General features: G+C 37.8%; 1 protein-coding gene across 3 annotated transcripts in view; it reads right to left on the reverse strand.

Moving 5' to 3' along the window:
• Positions 1-19,474, reverse strand: part of mta1 (metastasis associated 1) — a 55,840-nt gene that overhangs the window by 29,679 nt on the left and 6,687 nt on the right. For all 3 annotated transcript variants that reach the window (XM_081347771.1, XM_081347769.1, XM_081347770.1), the window contains exons 2-5: positions 12,936-13,003; positions 11,811-11,904; positions 3,208-3,334; positions 1,377-1,440 (exon numbers count right to left, since the gene is read on the reverse strand). In XM_081347771.1, the coding sequence (XP_081203897.1) occupies positions 1,377-1,440; positions 3,208-3,334; positions 11,811-11,904; positions 12,936-13,003 (353 nt within the window). The remainder of the gene's footprint in view (positions 1-1,376; positions 1,441-3,207; positions 3,335-11,810; positions 11,905-12,935; positions 13,004-19,474) is intronic.

Here is a 19,474-nt window from a genome sequence, read left to right on the forward strand (position 1 = left end):
CTGTTACTTGAAAATGCTACTGCTGTTTGTTAGCTTTTGAGATACGCTTTCCCCCTGATTAAACATTTAATATAACTGAATACGTTACATGACTGAGTAATACCGTTTTTTAAAGATATTGTTTTATTGATAGAATGAACAACCGTTTAACTATTCACAAAACTTACCGGTAGTTTACTCAGTTTGTCGTTTTCTTTAGGTGTACATGTGATAACAGCAGCTGAAGTTCGCTGTTGCGATAATTTTTTGAAGTTTGTACACGTTTCTTATACACACAAAATAACATCGAACTAACTAGCTACTATAACCAAACAGCTTTGGCATTGGTTTGCGTTCTTGATCAAATCAAAAAATTACGTCATAAAGTATACATGGAAAATACGTTTACAAAATTTGTACATATACAAATTCGGGTCCAAAATGTTTGTACGCGTTTGTCATATACTAAAGCCAGCGCTGGCATTTTTTTACATCCTTGATAAAACTAAAACGTACGTCTTAAATTATACAGGCAAATACATTTAAAATGATTAAATCTTACTTGCAGGTTGTGGCCTCTGGTTTTAAAGCTGTAACTGCTTCATGTTGGAGTAATAGTTTCTTGTTGAATCCGGCATTGAACTCGTGTAGATTCTGGAAGCTGTCTTCCGTAAAATGCGCAGCACAGAGAGCTAAACTACGATTGTAATTGTCAGGAACATAATCAAACTTAAATTTTAACCATTGTTGACGAACTACAGCGTCTGTAGGAAGCCTGAACACAGAAGACCTGACAGCTACAGCTCTCCACTATAACTCCTCCTCTTCGACAGCAGAACATGTTCCGGAGGGAGGGTTGATGTAAATGTATGGGTTAGTTACGTATAAAACCCGGGAAGTATCTCGTTGTAGTCCCATTCGAGTCGTTTTTGTAGGCATTAAACTTCCTGATTTTTAAAAGACAATATCTCTGCTTACGTTGAACTTTCAGCGCAGCAACTTTGCAGATACTGTTCATGCACCAACAGCAACATTACACAGTATTTAAAATGAAAAAAGTGAAATAGCAATCAACCACCCCTTTAATATAAACAAAAAAAGACAAATGAACCAGTGAAGGCCAGTGTTTGATATATTAGAGGACTGGCTTTACTCTGTAGAGTCTCCAGTCTCCTCATTACTAAATATGAGGAGGAACATACTGGGTCAACACACTGAATTATTCATTTGGATCGGGACTCAAAACTAGCTCCCATACACACACACACACGTCAGATAAACATTTCCCTCTTGAAGACATACAGTGAACGGAGATACTAAAGTGAAAAGCAAATACATGCAAACTAAAGATTTTGCACATGCGTACAAACACCATGGCATAGTGCTGTGACACTCACCTCTCTGTCTAAATAGGACTTGAGGGCTTCCGTCTCATTCAGAAGCGTAACACAGCATTTCCCCCTGAAAACGCAACACATAATAGTTTTAACGCTGGCTGGACTGAATCTCACAGTCCCATATGTCGTTAAACTGATCTCAATTATTTTGCGCAGTTCATTAACAGTGCTGCTGGACAGAGATTCGTGCTATAGTGAAATTGTTGTAACAGTAATCATAACAATCGTAACAATAAACGTTACAATCACACAGTGTCTGTGACTGTTGCCTGGTTTTAGTAAGACAGGTGTATTCATTCACAATATCTAAATCTCACCGACTGAGCTTGGGGTTAAAAAATAAAATTTAGGAAGTAAAAAAAAAAAAAAAAAGTGAAATATCAAACAATGTTATTTTCTTTCTGTAAAAGTACACTTCTAAGAGGTTTTAATATGCATAAAGTTTGAAAACTTATAAATAAAAAAACAAAACTGGTCCCCAAGATATTAAGATACAAGAAAAGATGCTCAAGTCAATCATTAAAAAATTTATTTGTACTTTTTTTTTTATTAAGTTTGCATGAATTAGCACTCCTGACAGAACCCAACAGACCAAGAAAACATCAAAGTTAAATGCAAAAGTTAAAACTGGAGCAGTAACATACGCAAGTAAATATGAAAAATGGCACATCTTGGCCTCTTTCCAGCATCGCATCAATAAGAATTATAGCAAAAAAATCAATGCTACACTGCAAAAAATTTCAAATTTGTCTCGTTTTCCAGTAAAAATATCTTAATGTCCATTCCGATATCAAATAATTCATCAGTAAAATGACAGTTGTTGTCAGACAAATCTGAGAAAACGTAGTGACGTTTATTTTATAAACTTGTTTCCCCTATGAAGACTATTTCACCTGTTATTTTCCCCAAATAAATCTATCTTGCTTCAGGAATACTTAGATGTTTATTGTCCTGGAAAACAAAATACTGAATAAGAAAGGTTTCTTGGCAGTGTGGCCAAAGCCCTCAGATTTGAGTAAATCCTGCACTTAACATTCATTAGCTATTGTTGTGGTTAATTCCAGTCACATTTTAATAACTTTTAAAGTTAATTATCTCTATTTTTAAATGAAAAGGTTTCCAAGCATAATCCTCTTTTGGTATTCACTGCCAGTATCCTTGTCCATGTTTTTTGGGTCACTGCAAACGGTACAGTAAGGGAGGAGGAAAATGCTAATCAACGTTATTTTAAAATTGAGTCACTCGATTAATCGTTCCAACCCCTGAGAGGCTTGATGCTGGCCATCCACCTCCCATCACCAAACAACAGTGAGGAACCCGTTCATCCAGAAAGGATTAAGGTCAAGCTCGCTCCACCCTTGAGTCTGACTTTCTCCACAAACTCGAAAGAAGATTTACATGTTCGTGAGATCCAAGTCGATCTGAGACAGACGTGACCTGGCCAGTGAGATATGGTGGTTGAAAGCGCAGCCTTCTGCTGACTGGCTGCTTTCCTGAGAACATTGATTACCCAGCAACTTCCAAAATAAAAGTGGGAGTCATGATTCTCATGAAATGGTTCTATTCACATGTATAGATGACTTGATGAAATATACAAGCCCTTGAACCAAAAACGAGATTGACTCAATCTTCACCTGCTCTCTGCTGGATTCGTACCAATGAAAGAGCAGCGTGAATGAACGAGAGGCTATCACTGTTCTGTGCTGGGGATTCCATCAGGCCAGAACATGAAAGACTGAAAGAAGCCGGGATGAGCGCTGACGCTAATGAGAGCGTGTCTAGTTGGCTGCAAGTGAGAACACGTATATCGACAAAGCTTTCTGTAGGTTACCTGATGTGTGTCGCAGGCAGAGACTCCAGCTGTCTAGAGAGGAAGAGCTCTCTGTGTCTCAACTGATGCTTCTGTATCTCTGGGAGATCCACCATTTCGGGGTTCTCCATCTCCTCCTCCATTTCTCCTGAAAGTGAAAAAAAAAGATAAACATGTCAATCACCTTCACTTGTTCAACCTTAATCAATATTACAAATATGATTCTGTATGCTGATACTAATCGGCAGATTTAAACATACTGAAAAAATTACAATCAAAGTAGGTATAATATATAGGCACCATAACAGTTTTCAGTATAAAAGCAGCATGTGATTTTAATATTAACCATAACATGAAAACAATAAATGGCTTTGAAGCAACGCTTCTTCTCCCTTGTGTCAGTTCCACCTACTGGAACATTATTGATTTTCAGATATTCTTGAATGAACTTACACAATATTTACTCAAAACCAATGATCCCACTTTATATTGAGTCTTTAACTACTATGTACTTACATTTAAATTGATCGTTTTAGTACAATGCACTTATTGCGTACATTTGTTTTTACATGTATTTCTGTAATAACATCTATAATTACACTATTGACCCTTCTCTTACACATTAACTCATCCTTAAACCTAAACCTGTCCCTTACCTTAGCCGTATCCCACCTCAGAAGAAGCAAAAGTGTTTTGCAATACATGAACAAAGTACATTGTACATTATTAATAATTTTTTCATAAGTATATGGTAGTTAAAAACGCCTAATGTAAAGTGTGACCAAATAATTTCCTCTTCATCCAATTTAAGCAGTTTTGTACAATTTGTTATGATACATGTTATAATGTAAAGCAATATGATATATAAAGCATCAGTAATCCTGCTTTCCAAATACGAGCAATTGAAAAACCAGTGTCCACCAATCATTCTATGGTTTTTTTTTGGGGGGGGGTGAAATCTTTACTGATTTTTATAGTAAACTTAAAAATAACATTTATATTGATAGTAATATTTCAAAATGAACACTTACTGGACAAAAAGCGTAGGTTTACTTTATGCACAAAAACCATGTTAAAATGAGAGTATCAAATATGATACATCAGGCTTTTGAGGAACGTTTTATATGTTATTATGTTTTGCCCTCCACAGTTAAAACTACATTGGGAGACAATGACAACTGATATTTATATGCATTTGATTCAACTAGTCAGCCATACTGTAATAAATATTTCATTGATTTACATTACAAACTAATCAGAATTTCAGCTTACTTTTTGGCCATATAAAAATCAGCAACTGCACCAAATTGCATATATTTGCTCAGTTTGGGCCTCTTAATAAAATTGAGGTTTTTTTTCCTCATTGAGCATAAGCTCCATATTCTCTGAGCCACAAAAGCCTGATGTATCAAATATGATACTTAAAACACATTGTATTACCATATTTCATGTATTTTGTCTAAAATCACAATAAACTGCTCCAAAAAAAATGTAGAATAATTTTCTGACTATTATTTCACATCCCAGGCATTGCAGGGTTAAACCTACAACACCTACAAGCACTACAAAGACCCTAATCAGGGAATCAGTCCGTCTTCACAATTCGACTGAAAAGTTCAAATTGAAGTGTGGTTGAGTTTGTGATAGCCATTCATCCAACCTAAAACTACATCTCTTAAACACAGACTGATCAAATGCAATGCCTGCAAATGTGAAAATGACAGCGAACGACCAAAAGAGAGCGAGACGAAGCAGACGCCTTCTCTTAATTCAGTTTATGCAAACACATCATCACCCTTCTCTTAAAAAGATTACTAGGTAGGTACAGAGAAAGGAGACATCTCTCTTGACAAACCACACATATATGTGCTGTCTGGAGGCAGAGTGCGGCGGAGAATGATAAGTGGGAGAGAGTCGGATGGGAGGGAGAGAAACCAGTGAGCGTGCTCCAATTCATTTGGAGTTTCATTAGCGAAAGAGAGAGAGACAGATGGAGAAACATGGAGATGGAGGAAAAGGCAGAAGAACAAAAAGAAATCAAGGGATTTTCAAAAAAAAAAAAAAAAAGATGTTTGTCTAAAATCAATAAGTATTCCCTCCCCTTCCTCACCCTCTCCAGCACACGTATACCACTGCTCTCTACCTGTCACATGCTATCCGGTTTTATTTTGCCATTAAGAAATCTGAAACTACATCGAACACGAGTGAGCGGTCACTTTACAGCACTGCACATCAGTAACCATTCTATTACAGCTGCGCGTGGAGTATCGACAACCCCTGCTGAGGTGGACGCGGAGCAAGGGATCGAGATGGAGCCTGAAACAAAGAGAGTAAATGGGAAAAGATGAAGAGAAAAAGAGTGAGCAAAAAAGAGAGAGAGAGAGAGGAACAGCCCTCTGGCTAAGACCAGCCTGCTGCGCCCTTGAGAGCCGGCGAGAAGAGGAGCTGAACTCAGTAAACTCCATAGTTCTGAGAAAGAAAGAAAAAAGAGAGAGAAAGAACCCAATCATCTGGCCCTGCACCCTGCCTATACTCAACAAATTACCTCTCCATTTCACCTGTCTTCACCAATTATCAATTATTGATGAATGAATCTCCTTACCAGGTGGGGGAGGAGGAGAAGAAGAGAGGAATGAAGGAAGGTCGGGTTGAGAATCAAAACCACAAGGGCTTAATTTTCGAATGATTTAAAGCATTTGGTTTAGCGGTTCTTGAAAGTCTGCATTCATCTGTTGGTGCGGAAGCATTCCATGCGAGTTATTTGTGTTTACATACGGTAAGCTTGGTTGTGTTCCAATCAAAGGGTAAAAGAGTGCTAGAATGAAGAGAGGTGAAGTTGGGAACCACCAAGAAATCGTTCTTGTTCAGGGGTGCTTCATTTAAAACAAATACTGAATTTAGGACACTGGGTTCTGTTAATGGTTCTTCAATGTCTGGATCCTTGCACTGATGAAGACAGAACTCTGTACTAAAACACTCTGACAGTGTTTCCTGCACCACCAATTCAGTGGTGGCACTGCAGAACTAGTGAATCTACCACCACAGGAAGAACAAAGTTAACAGTTCACAAGAGGTGTGAATTTGCAGTCTGAAGAGAATCCTGAAAAAAAAATTGCATCACGGTTTCCGCGAAAATATTAAGCGTCCGGCATAACCGTTTTTGACTGACAATGTTGAGAAATGTTTCTTGAGCAGCAAATCAACTAATTAGATTTCTTAAGGATCATGTGACAAATAATAATCTTGTTAGTAATCAGACTAACACAGACTGAAAAGACCTCAATCAATCCGACTGAGCTTGATCCGAATTAAAATTTTATTGGATTTAAATGGGTGGTGTAGACCTGAAATAATTTGATCAACAGTAAAAAAATTAAGTATGTAAATGCTTGAATCCGACTATTTTCTCAATTGGATTCAAAAATACCTTGTGCAGTGCCATGATGCATATGTTTACATACGTTTTACATCATAAAAACATGCATATGATTATTTATGTCTCATGTCTTACAAACTGGTCAGTGGATGAGGCTGAATATTTACAAATTTTTGCAAAAAAACAAAAACAGGACATAAATGTCAGTTTGTTTGTTTTTTTGTTTTTTTGATGCCATTAAGGCAAAAACGACAGTTATACTCATGGTAGCTCCGATAACATTATTGCAGTGGCTTTCTCTGGTTCTGAAAACGACGACTGGGCACTGCACATGCTCTGAAGTTTTGTTTGACATACATGTAATGCACATTGCAATCCGATTCACATATTCGGTTATATGTTAAGGGTTCATATAAACAGAACGTCCAAAATCTGAAATTGGAATGGATTCATTCTGACTGACGAAAATTACTGCATATAAACATACCAACTGAAGACTGTAGTAATAGCTCCTGAGAATTCAGCTTTGCCATCACAGGACTAAATACTGAAATAGAAAACAGTTATTTTAGTTTGAAATAATTTCACAGTATTACTGGTTTTACAGTTCTGATCAGGTAAAAATATTTATATAGACCTTATTCACATCTCTAAATAGTTTTATTTACAGTCATATCTGGAGGTCAAAGACTATTTTCATTCAATGACCTCTCACGTGCACACACACACACTAAATACAATAGGTAATGCCCCCATAACTACGCTCTAAAACCTCCATACAAAAACTTGTGGCCACAAGTACATAGACGTTTGCTTTGTATGTCCTACGTGTTCATATAAACCACCATGCACAACCTTTCTGTTGACAAGGACATGAGCTGATACGGAGATGAATTCCGGTGTCTTTTTCCAACCGCTGTTTGTTTATTTTGCCCTTCCAGTTCAGGAAGAAATGTAAAACACACAAACACAGCTCACACCGACAGCTGTGACTCAAAGCTGTTGCACTCAGTACCAAGAGGTCGAGCAGAAAGCACAAACAAGTGGAGCGGCTGAGGCCAACGAGTGAGGTGATTCCAGTGAGTAGTTCACAGCAGAGTCAGGTCTCTCTCTCTCTCTCTCGGCACACATGGCGCCTCGCTGCCTCATGCTCTCAGGGCCCAGCGAGGCGGAGCCTGCATCACAGAGAGCAAAATATTTCATCTGTGAGTCACACACCCGCACGCTGCTGACTCCTCCGACGCTGCAGAACTGAAGTTTACACACCAAAACCTCTGTTGATTTATATCAAGGGTCAAAGAGCACTAGAAACTTTCTACAAGATTTCTACAATCTCTGGAGGAAATGAGAGCCATACTCGCCTGTGCAGAACTGGAAAGAAGGATGTAGAAAGGAAGGAAGGAACGAAGGACGGATGTAGAGACGTAAGGAAGGAAGGATGTGGGGACTGAAGGAAGGAATGACGTAAGAAAGAAAGAACGGATGTAGAGACGGAAGGAAGGAAGGAAGGAAGGAAGGAAGGAAGGAAGGAAGGAAGGAAGGAAGGAAGGAAGGAAGGAAGGAAGGAAGGAAGGAAGGAAGGAAGGAAGGAAGGAAGAAAAAAGAGACAAAAGAAAGAAGAAAAAGAAAAAAGAAAGAAGAAAAAGAAAAAAGAAAGAAGGAAGGAATGACGTAAGAAAGAAAGAACGGATGTAGAGACGGACGGAAGGAAGGAAGGAAGGAAGGAAGGAAGGAAGGAAGGAAGGAAGGAAGGAAGGAAGGAAGGAAGGAAGGAAGGAAGGAAGGAAGTGGGGATGGAAGGAAGGAATGACGTAAGAAAGAAAGAACGGGTGTAGAGACGGAAGGAAGGATGGATGTGGGGATGGAAGGAAGGAATGACGTAAGAAAGAAAGAACGGACGTAGAGACGGAAGGAAGGAAGGAAGGAAGGAAGGAAGGAAGGATGTGGGGAAGGAAGGAAAAAATGACGTAAGAAAGAAAGAACGGATGTAGAGACGGAAGGAAGGAAGGACGTGGAGACGGAAGGAAGGAATGACGTAAGAAAGAAAGAACAGATGTTGAGACGGAAGGAAGGAATGACGAAAGAAAGAAAGAAAGAAAAAAGAAGAGGGAAGGAAGGAAGGAAGGAAGGAAGGAAGGAAGGAAGGAAGGAAGGATAATAGTTGGGTCAACCAATCATTTAAAGCACATGGTTAGTTATTTGAACAAACCCGTAACCACAAGTATGTGGAACAGCAAGAGTGATGCTCGTAAGCAGCTCTAATAATAATGCACAATGCACCGAGTCGCTGCCTTTAACTTTCATGAAGGCGCATGAGTCCTCCTCCAGCCGGCACTGAACTTGTGTCTTCCTCTTTTCATTGGTGCGGCTTTTCCCTCAATCTCCCTCCACTTGGTGACTATTCTTTTTCCTTACGCTCTTCCACTCATTCTTTAACTCCCTTTCCCTTTTCCAAAGGCAGAGACAGGATGTAGCCCACACCCATGCGGTGAACGACCATTCCTGCCATGCATTTTTCACATATTGCAAATGTCTGAAGGTCCACGGAGAGGCTGCTGGCATTGAGGAGAGGTCCACAACACACACAAGCACACACACACAGAGAGAGAGAGAGAGAGAGAGAGAGAGAGAGAGAGAGAGAGAGAGAGAGAGAGAGAGAGAGAAAGAGAGAGTTCCTCTTCACTGCATCTGTGTGGTCCATATGAACAAACAGGCTTCATGGTCTCAGAATCAAACTTGTGTGCTGCGGACCAAAGATGAAATCTCTTTTATACGCATAAGCACTGTCTAACCCTGTACTTACAAACCCCTCAGATACCCTTCTGCTGATGAATCTCTACAGCAGCCATTTTGGAGGAAGGTTCTGCTCACAGCAGGAACAGATTCTCTTTTAAAAGGCAGTTCATTCAAGGTGTTTTAAGGGCTGTCAATCATCTGAACATTACATAATGGACAAGACAATTATCTTGCAGCTTTTTGCCTGCACCTCTAACAAGATATAAAGGATTAGTTTACTCCGTAATGAAAATTCTCTCATCATTTACTCACCCTCATGTCTATCCAAACCCACAACTTCCTTCCGTGGAACATAAAAGGAGATCTTTTGAAGAATGTCTAGGATACTCTTTTCCATACAATGTAAGTGAATGGGAATCAGGGATGTAGAGCTCCAAAAAAAAAGTAATGCACTAAGTCTGACGCTAATGATAATCACGAGATGCAAGAATGACATTTTATGCTGCCTTTTGTCACACATGGAGTTGACAGCACTGGTCATTCGCTTTATGGAATACTATATGCCATTATTCTATGGAGCAGCAACGACATTCGGCAAAATACCTCCTTATCTGTTCCACGCAGACTGTAAAAAATTATTGTTGGTTTAACTTAAAAAAGTAAGTAACCTGGTTGCCTTAAAAATGTGTGTTTATTGAACTTAAAATTTAGTTTAAGGGATGGTTAGCCCAAAACTGAAAATTGTCATCATTTACTCACCCTCATGTTGTTCCAAACCTGTATGAGTTTCTTATTTGTGTTTAACACAAAAGAAGATATGTTGGTAACCAAACCGTTGACGGTAGACATTGAGTATGTTTTCCCTACTATGGACGTCAATGGCTACCGTCAACTGTTTAATTACCACCCTTCTTTAAAACAAAAGAAACAGGTTGGGAACAACGTATAAGTGAATAAGTGATGACAAATTTTACATTTTTGGGTGAACTATCCCTTTAATACAATGAAGGAGATTGGTTTAATCAACAGAAACTCAAAATATTATGTTATCTGAACCACATTAATTATCTAAGCTGATTTGACAAAAGAAAAAAAGTTGTGATACATCATGAAAATAATTTTTTACAGCGCAAAAAAAATAACATACAAACCTGAAACAATGAAGGTGAGGCACTGAAACAGGATTCAATTAAGCCAAAGACACTAATCCAAAAATTAAAGCATTAAAGTTGTTCTTCACAATGAATCTGAATGCTGAAATGACAACAAATGTGTTCAAAAGCCTAATATAGATTATAGAGACTCTAGACTGAATCAAAGAAATGTACACACAGCACAGTAAGCACTTTGGTGGTCTTCTGATAATGGGCAGATGTGAAGAAACAAACTCGAGTGTGTGATCAAAATCAGCCTGCTATCAAAATAACTTACCACACAATGACACACACACAGGCTTTTCAATCTGTGTGTGGTAATTAGCCAATAAAGACTTTGTCAACTTTCTTGTGCTGTCATCTAGTAGACCTCATTGTGAAAATAATATGTAATTAACAGAGAATTTAAATTATGTTAATTCATTTGACCAGATTTGAATAAAAAAAAATTAAACTTCAAATTAAAAGACAAAATTGTCTCTGCTAAAGTTTCTGTTCTTATGTCTCAGATTCTTATTTAAACTGACATAACGAGACACCATTTAAACAGTAATATCATAGCTTAACATGTCTGATCCAATCAAATCTAAATGGATAAAATGTAAGCGCCAGTTCAATTATTTCACAATGAATATTCCGTTTTACTAAACATAATTCAAATGAGTGTGAATGGCGAATCGTGTTTTACAGAAGTAAACGTATCGTTCAATATGAGATGTCTGAAACTAAACAGGCGCATTTCTAGAGCAAATTTTTTGAAATAGTAGAAACGATCACGTGGGATAAACAGACATTTTCATTTTAGCTCTGTATGATAACAGCCACCAGGTGGATGTCTTCGAAAAGAAATTCAGGTTTGGTGAGCTGATTGTGGGTGGCCATTGTGGACTGCAAACAAACTGGAAGACAGCTGTCGAGGAAGCATTAGGTGCACTCCCAATTCAAATACTCCAGAAAGTAAGCAGCAGAATTATTTACCCTAATAAGGTGCTAAAAATATACCTAATTTCAGCCAAAATCACATTTGATGTAACAAGGTTCCATTTCAGTTAGGATGCATCCTTAAAACGTGGCTGTCTATGTAGGTAGTAGACAGCAAGGCACAAACCAAAGCTGAGCAAATTATTCTTTTAAAAAGTTAAATGCTAATTGCTGTCAATTTAAAACAAAAGAAAAAAGACAAAAGCATCCATCCACCGTTTAGAGAAATAGGTTCAAAGGGTAAATTGTTTTCCAAATAACAATAAAACCTCAAGGTACAAATTACTCCTAACTAAGTGCTTTCCAAAGTCAAATCTATTTTTATGAATGGTCAGCTCAAAGCATTGTGGGTAAAGCAGTCTCTCACAGCTACTCACGTGCATGCTTATCCGCGAGGGTGATGAGCGTTGTGGAGATGTCTCTGCGTCGGTAAAAACACACCACTTTGGCCTCCACGTTCCCATTCGCCGTCTGCAAACGGAAACAGAGTTGTCACAGCAACAGCCTCTAGACCAATCAGCTGCCGGGGAAGCCTCGATATGCAAACTGAGGACTAAATCATAACCGTGACCTAAACACCTCTGCGCTTCCTGGGTGATTTGAGAGAAGATGAGGAGGGGGAGCAGTGTGATGTTAGAGGAGAAGGCTTAAAAGTGTGAGCACGGTGAGAACAAAAAAAAAAGTCAGAAAACTGTAGCTTTGAGATTTGTCAGTCATTCAGGTGTGGGTTTTTCCATGCGCACACTGCAAAACTGAAGCTTGTCAACCTGCATATATTTAAAGAAATTGTTCATCCAAAATTTTTAATTCTTTCATCATTTACTCATCATGCGGTTAGAAACCTGTATGAATTCCTTCTTTTGGAACACAAAAGCGATGAAAGTGAATGAGTACTGGGGCTGTCAAGCTTTGAAAAAAGACAAAAACCACCGGGAGTATATTCTTCAGAGTATTTCGAGACCATACAATAGGTTTGTGAGATCAACATTTTTGACACTGATTTAGTTAGTGCGGTAAATTAATGAACTGAATCAGTTTAATTGGTGAATCAATCATTCAGGGTTAGGCTTAAACCTATGATTCAGATTTATAAGGACTGGATAGCTTAAAAAAGAGTCAACTCAAAAGAACGATGTCTTCCTGAATCAGAAATTGCTCAACAAACCTAACAGCGAAAGCGAATTATTTTGTCATGCTTCTCACATAAATCTATCATATGTCTTCCAGTCTTATTTTACTATCATAGTATTTTTTTCATATTTTGAATTAGCTTTTAATTTGAGCAATTTTATTGTGCTTTTGTCATCATTTCAATTTAGCTTATATTCACTTTTTATGTGCATTTTAGTTATTTTAGTACTTCAACTCACTAGAAGAATGCTGTAACTTGGCTCCAATTCTACAATCTTTTTGTTGCAGACTTAAAGCATTTAAGGGTGACAAGCTTCAGTCTCATGGTGTTGGATTGGCTTTAGCAACACGCACATTCGTTTGTCACTCACCTTGTTGAGTTCCTCTATTCGCCTGATCAGCAGTGGGTTACTGGAGGAGTTTTCAAAATAAACATAATCTGTGAGGAGAGAAAGAAACAAGCGTTAGTGTTAACACACCTCCAGTCTTTCAGCGACAGGCAGCATCTCCTGTCACGCTCACACACCTGCTGAGGCTTACCGGACTGTTTCAGAGACTAAACAGAGCATTCTCCGTCGGGCTACATGACAGGAGCGCTGCTGCGTTTGGCCAGTTCCCCAACAACGGCACTTGAAAACAAATGCGTTGACACTGTGAAAAGCCATGGTGTTTGTAACTCAACCTCATATATAACCTTCAGTGCCCACTTTTGACTGGCACCAAACGACATACCAGTATCAGGACTGTCACGGGAAAAACAGGCCATTAAACACAAACAAGTTGACGCTCATTTTGATGCTCTACATCAATTAATTCGAACCTACATTACAAAAATGCAATTCAAACACACAGCTCTTCTATAATCAGGATGTTTTTGATTTGTGAATTAAAAAAAATAAAAAATTCAAACTTAAATTCATCAAACCACAAGTGTCAGGGACTCAGAGAGATACAACCACCCAGATTTTATAATGAAAAAAAATCATTAAAAGACAAGAAAACCTTAAGTAGTTTGTATTGTTTAATAATCAAACTTGTCCACCAAAGCATAAACAAAAAAAACATTAAAAAAAATGTCATTCTTGAAATGAAAACCTTAGTTCAGCAAAAAATGAAAAATTATGTCATCAATTGCCCTTATGTTATGTCGTTCCAAACCTGTAAGACTTTCGTTCAAAACACAAATGAAAATATTTTTAATGAAATCTAAGAGATTTCTGTCCCTCTATTGAGTCCACTCAACTACCATTGTTACACTTCAAAAAGTTCATAAAGTGATCATAAATCTAATCCATATGAATTGAGCGGTTTAGTCCAAATTTTCTGAAGAGACACGATCGCTTTATATGATGAACAGATTTAATTTAGGCTTTTATTCACATATAAACATTTGTCAACGGTCAGTGGAGGAACAGAAATATTTCAGACTTCATTATTGTAGTAAATAATTACATTTTTTTCCTTTTTTGGGTGAAAAATGGTCACTTTAAGACAGAAAACAGAACAGGAAATGATATCATAGAGAGAACCCCAGTGGACACTCATGACAGTGTCAAGGTCAAGAACACAACATTTTTTAACTTTTGATACAAAGCAAGGTTAGTTCAAGTAGTATAACACCAACAACAATATTTATTAATAAATAATTTACCTTTAAAATTTTTTATTTAAAATATTTAAAAACTGCGCATTCACATATTCAAGGCATAAGGGACATACTTTCTACTTGAATAACACGAGGAGTCATTAAAATTAAATGCATTAAATTAAAACTTTTCTTAAAAATGGTACAGCATTTTTGGATGAAATGCTATATAAAAACATAATTTCTAAGAACTTAGCACATGATAAAAATTCTTTTATCATAGCCTCACTTTTATGTCATTGACCCTCCTACTGATTCTCTCAGTCTTTCTTGTGTCAACCCTCCTTTCTGGATGTGTTTGTGTTCTGTGCGTGTGCTGTTGGCCTTGCTCCAGGGCGTGTGGGCTCTGTGGAGGCTTACGGCTCTGCGGGACGTCCCCCGCAGGCCTCAGGCTTGGTGGGGTGCCTGGTCTTAACCCTGTGTGTGCCATGACCTCTGGCAGATTACACCCCACATACGGCAGACGGCATAAATACACACGCACGCTACAACAGTAATCCCATGGTTTCGGGGGGTGGGGGGACCAGAACACCAAGTCTGGCAAAAACACGTTTGCAAACTCAGTGTTTGGTAACACAGCCATGTGAGACTACACTTCCTGTTTCATAGAGAAGTCTGTTTAATCGTATATCAAAATGGATGAATTTGCTGAGAATTTAAATGACAAAAAACAAGTGGAACTAAACTTCATGATTGAAGGTTGAGAATTACAAACTTTGATCTTGAAAGAATACACTAAAATACATCTGTGTAGAAAGAACTTTCAAGTTTAAGTTTTTTACAAATTTTAGATGTTCTATATGAAAAGATAAAATCGCTTACTGCACCTCTAATGTTGTATTATGTGGAGCAGGATTTTAAACCAATGACATTTTAAGGTGGGTGGGCTGCCCAGCTCAATGCCAAAGAAAAAGACACCAAGCAACCACTCGTTGTGGTCACAGCTGATTAGAATGAAACTTAGATTTAAATGTAATAGATAGCTTTTATCACTTGTCACTTTATACAGTCAGGCCTGGAGAGAACTGGCCTAGTGCTGGCCCTTCATATGTCCTGTTGAAAAATTTCTGTCTATGGCAACATTGGCTATAAAGAGACAGGAAGCGACTTTGGTTCTTGATGACCTAATATGTTGTCTTGGAAAAACTGGGAGGTTCCTGTATGCTCCTGTTTGTTGTTTTTTCTTCCACCAAGAAATGTGTGCTGGCTGGTCTGTAGCACTTTACTCAGACTTTCAGACAGATGTTACAGAATACACAGTGGTCTACTACAACTGAAAATAAACGGACACAAACACAGAACACCAGAGATTTAGATGTGATATTTTCTATGTACTGTTTAGGATTTTTAAAGCATATTGAAACACAATATATATATATATATATATATATATATATATATATATATATATATATATATATATATATATATATATATACACACAATCAAATTTGCAGCTCTTGCACTTCTCTATTAAAAAGGGGTCATCATATTTGGGGTCCTTGGCAACAGTTAAGATGAGATGCACACTTTCAACAAGAACGCATTCTTGCATTCAAAACAGCAAGGTGTAGTACAGCAAAACTAATTCTATTTCTAGTTCTATTTCTAGTTCTATTTTTTTTAAAGATGCAAAAAACAAGCAATTTTTTTTTTAATAAAACGGACTGAATAGTAAAATGAGTAGTTAATCTTACGAATGTCATTTGCTACCTAAAGTGTACAGCTTAAAGACCCCTTGTGGTTTATTTAATGTTGTTTAAATGTCTATGTGGTGTTTTTAAGATGCTTTAAGCAAACCATGTGCAAATTCATAAGTCAACACCATTGATGAGTATTTTCTCCTTAAAACTGCAGTGGGGAAAAAAATGTGGTTTGAAATCGCCAGTGTTTCTTACATCCCAAACTACCCTGTAACCAATCACGTCAACGTGCGGGAGGGCTTTAGCATATCATTAACTGCGAAGCAGGGGAGTCTCAAGAGAAGCCAGGTTATCTCGCTAGATTTTTCTATTGATATAAAAAAATCGGGTACATTTAGCAAATTAGTGGGTGAATTATGTATATTATGATGTTATGATGAACTGCATGCCTTTCTCCACTGACGATCTAAGTTGTTCAAAGCGTTTCTAAGGATGCTGATTGTTAGAAGGTACCTGCTTGACTCTGAGATGGTGAACGGGAACACGGATCGTGGAACATTAGCAACACATTATTAGCTGTTAACGTGGTCAAGCCAAAGGCTAATCATAGTAATTACCACTATGAGTCCGACACTGTAGAGAGCGATACATAAAGCGCATTTCCATTCTGATACATCGACTTGTAGACGAGCTTGAGTGAGTGGAGGCGGGGCTCATTTGCATATTCATGGTTCCGCATATACTAAATGAAGCAAAGGTATAGAGTTACATTCAAGAAAATTTTCTTTCACTGGGAATTTTGGTGATCAAAGTTAAGTTTTAAGGGAAAAAATTATTGACTACAGGGGGATTTGCGCGTAACGTTTTGGGATCTCAAGAACCTTGGAACCTAAAAACATTGATTGTGGATCAAAAGAGGTTGCGAATCCCTGACATACACAGTCATGAATCTTCCACTCCATCTGAGACTCATTCAGTCATGTGCGTTTGACCGTATCTATCAGTGTGTATGTGTAAGACTTGGGCCGCACCTCTTGGCTGCTTATTTAATGAGTACAAGTTCTACCAGAGGCCTCCGAGACCAGAGCAAAACACAACATGGAGTCAGAGCCACGGAGAACGAAGAGGAGCATAGAGAAGACCAGGATGCATCACTGCTGTCTCTCTCAGCTTCTGACAACCCCACTGCCATCTCTGCCTGCCTGTGCCCACAGCGAATGCTGTGCCCCCATCCCCCCACCAATCAGCAAGCGACACAGCCTGTGACATCACAGTGCAGTCAAATTTCCTGTGATCCAATCCGTGCATGTTGCCGAGCCTTACTGAGACTGAGGGTGAAGGAGAGACAAACAGAAAGAGAGTGAGAGAGAGAGAGTTAAGTGCAGGGAGTGAAGTTGAGTGAGGAGAGACAGACAAAGAGCGAGAGATACAACGAACAAGCCAACATTTAAAAAAAGAGATACTTCAAAGATACAAAAAAAGTTTAAAGGACAAACTAGGGATGAATATTTTGTAAAATGTAAAATATATAAACTTCTCGACTTCATTAAATCGGCAGGCCCACATGCAATCAGGCTGGACTTCAGGAAGTGTAGGCTGCCCTGAGCTCAACTCAGAGGAAGAGGTCTCCGTGACCCAGCCGCTGCAGGAGACCCCAGCCTGCACAGGTCCTCGGAGGGTACAGAGGCCATTCAATCCCTGTCTTAGGACAATCAGACCCGGACCCACGAGACATCCGTTACTATGGCAATGCCAGTTAATTCAAGCTTATGCGCCAAACACATACACAGAGCATTAGTGCAATAGGTTATTCTTGCTCTCTGCCTCCGGCTCAGGGATTCGAGTTATACAACACCTTCTCCAACAACACGGAACCAAGTGCGTGTCTTACAACCTAAAAACCAGTGGTAGGCCGGAACGCACCAGACACTCAAGTTAAACCCGCTTGTTTCAAACCAGGAACTATAAATCTGAGAAGCTCTCAGATTTCATCAAAAAGATCTTCATTTGTGTTATGATGATGAACGAAAGTCTTACAGGTTTGGAACGACATGAGGGTGAGTAAATGATGACAGAATTTTCATTTTTGGGTGAACTATCCCTTTAAAGCTGATGTTTGGAGGGGTTTTTGTATGTTTTTGAAAGTAGTCTCTTACGCTCACCAAGGCTGCATGTATTTGATCAAATAAAAACAGTAATATTTTAAATAACTTTTTTGATTTAAAATGTAATTTATTCCTGTGAGGACAAACCTGAATTTTCTGCATAATTTTTCCAGTCTTCAGTGTCACATGATCCTTCAGAAATCATTTTAATACATTATGAATGCATTTACTTTCACTTTTGACTAATTTAATTCATTCTTGCAGAATAAAAGTATTTCTTATTTCAAAAAGAATTTTACTGACCCAGACTTTTGAACTGTAGTCTTTATTTATACACTTTCTACTTTTTATTCATACTCTTTATTTCATTCATAAATGATAAAAAAAAATATGTTTAGCTATATATTTCTGTAGTGATGTTTCGGTTTATGTCTCTTTGGTCTTTCAGACGAGACTATTCTAAATGAAAGAGAACGAGGCGGTGTGTGTGAAATTGCAGGGTCTGTAATTGTGCCACCTTCATTTACACAAAGATCCTGACACAATGTCCACTATGTGACAAGCATTCAGTAGCAAGACATTTTTCTGTCCACACTAAAAGCAAAAAAAGCAGCATGAAGTGTCTAATATTTTATTTTTAGTCAACATCAAATGGCATTCATTCTCTACCATTCACTTTTACTGAATATGGATATTCAAAGAGAAATAAAATTCTTTTGATACTTTATTTTATTCATAGGTCATTTGTTGGATTGAAAAACTGGTCTTCCACTCCACAATAAAGCCAGACGTGAAACACAGCCGGCATCAATTTTTGAGGAGGATTTTGACTGGAACATCAAGTTGGAAGGTCAAGTTCAACTGTAAGAGGGAGGGCATTACAAGTATCCCAATGTTTTAATGTGGAGTTTCAAGGCTTATTAATAAATTGAAATTGAATCTGAAATTTATCATTATTTACCTATATTGATATAGCCTTTATTACTTTTACTGGGATTGGTAACACTTTATTTTAAGGGGACATAGTTAAACATTACTACATGTACTTACTTTAGTAATAACAGTGAATTATGCATAATTACAAGTAACAAAACCAAACCCTAACCTTAACGCTATAGTAAGTACATGTAGTTAATTAATATTACTTAGTACTTGAGTAAGTACAATGTAACTACGTCATCTTAAAATAAAGTGTAACTCTGGGATTAAAGGGGTGGTTGATTATGATTTCACTTTTCTAACTTCAGTTTGTTTTTTTTTTGTTTTGTTTTTTTTAAGTTTAGTTTTTATTTTACATATTGTAAAAAGGGGCATTATACCACCCCTTTAAACTACAGCAAGGCTTGAATTTCCTAATAATAGCCTAAATAGCTATTTGGAAATTGGTTAACAAAAAATCCCCCAAAATTTTCTGACAATTACCAAAATGGAAAGCACAGGAGCATTTTATTTAATAGGAATAACATGCACAATAAGTTTAGGAATGTGCAGTAGAAAGTAAATGGGACCAATTTTGA

This window comes from Scardinius erythrophthalmus (assembly GCF_964197995.2).
Source record: "Scardinius erythrophthalmus genome assembly, chromosome: 19".
Taxonomy (NCBI): domain Eukaryota; kingdom Metazoa; phylum Chordata; class Actinopteri; order Cypriniformes; family Leuciscidae; genus Scardinius; species Scardinius erythrophthalmus.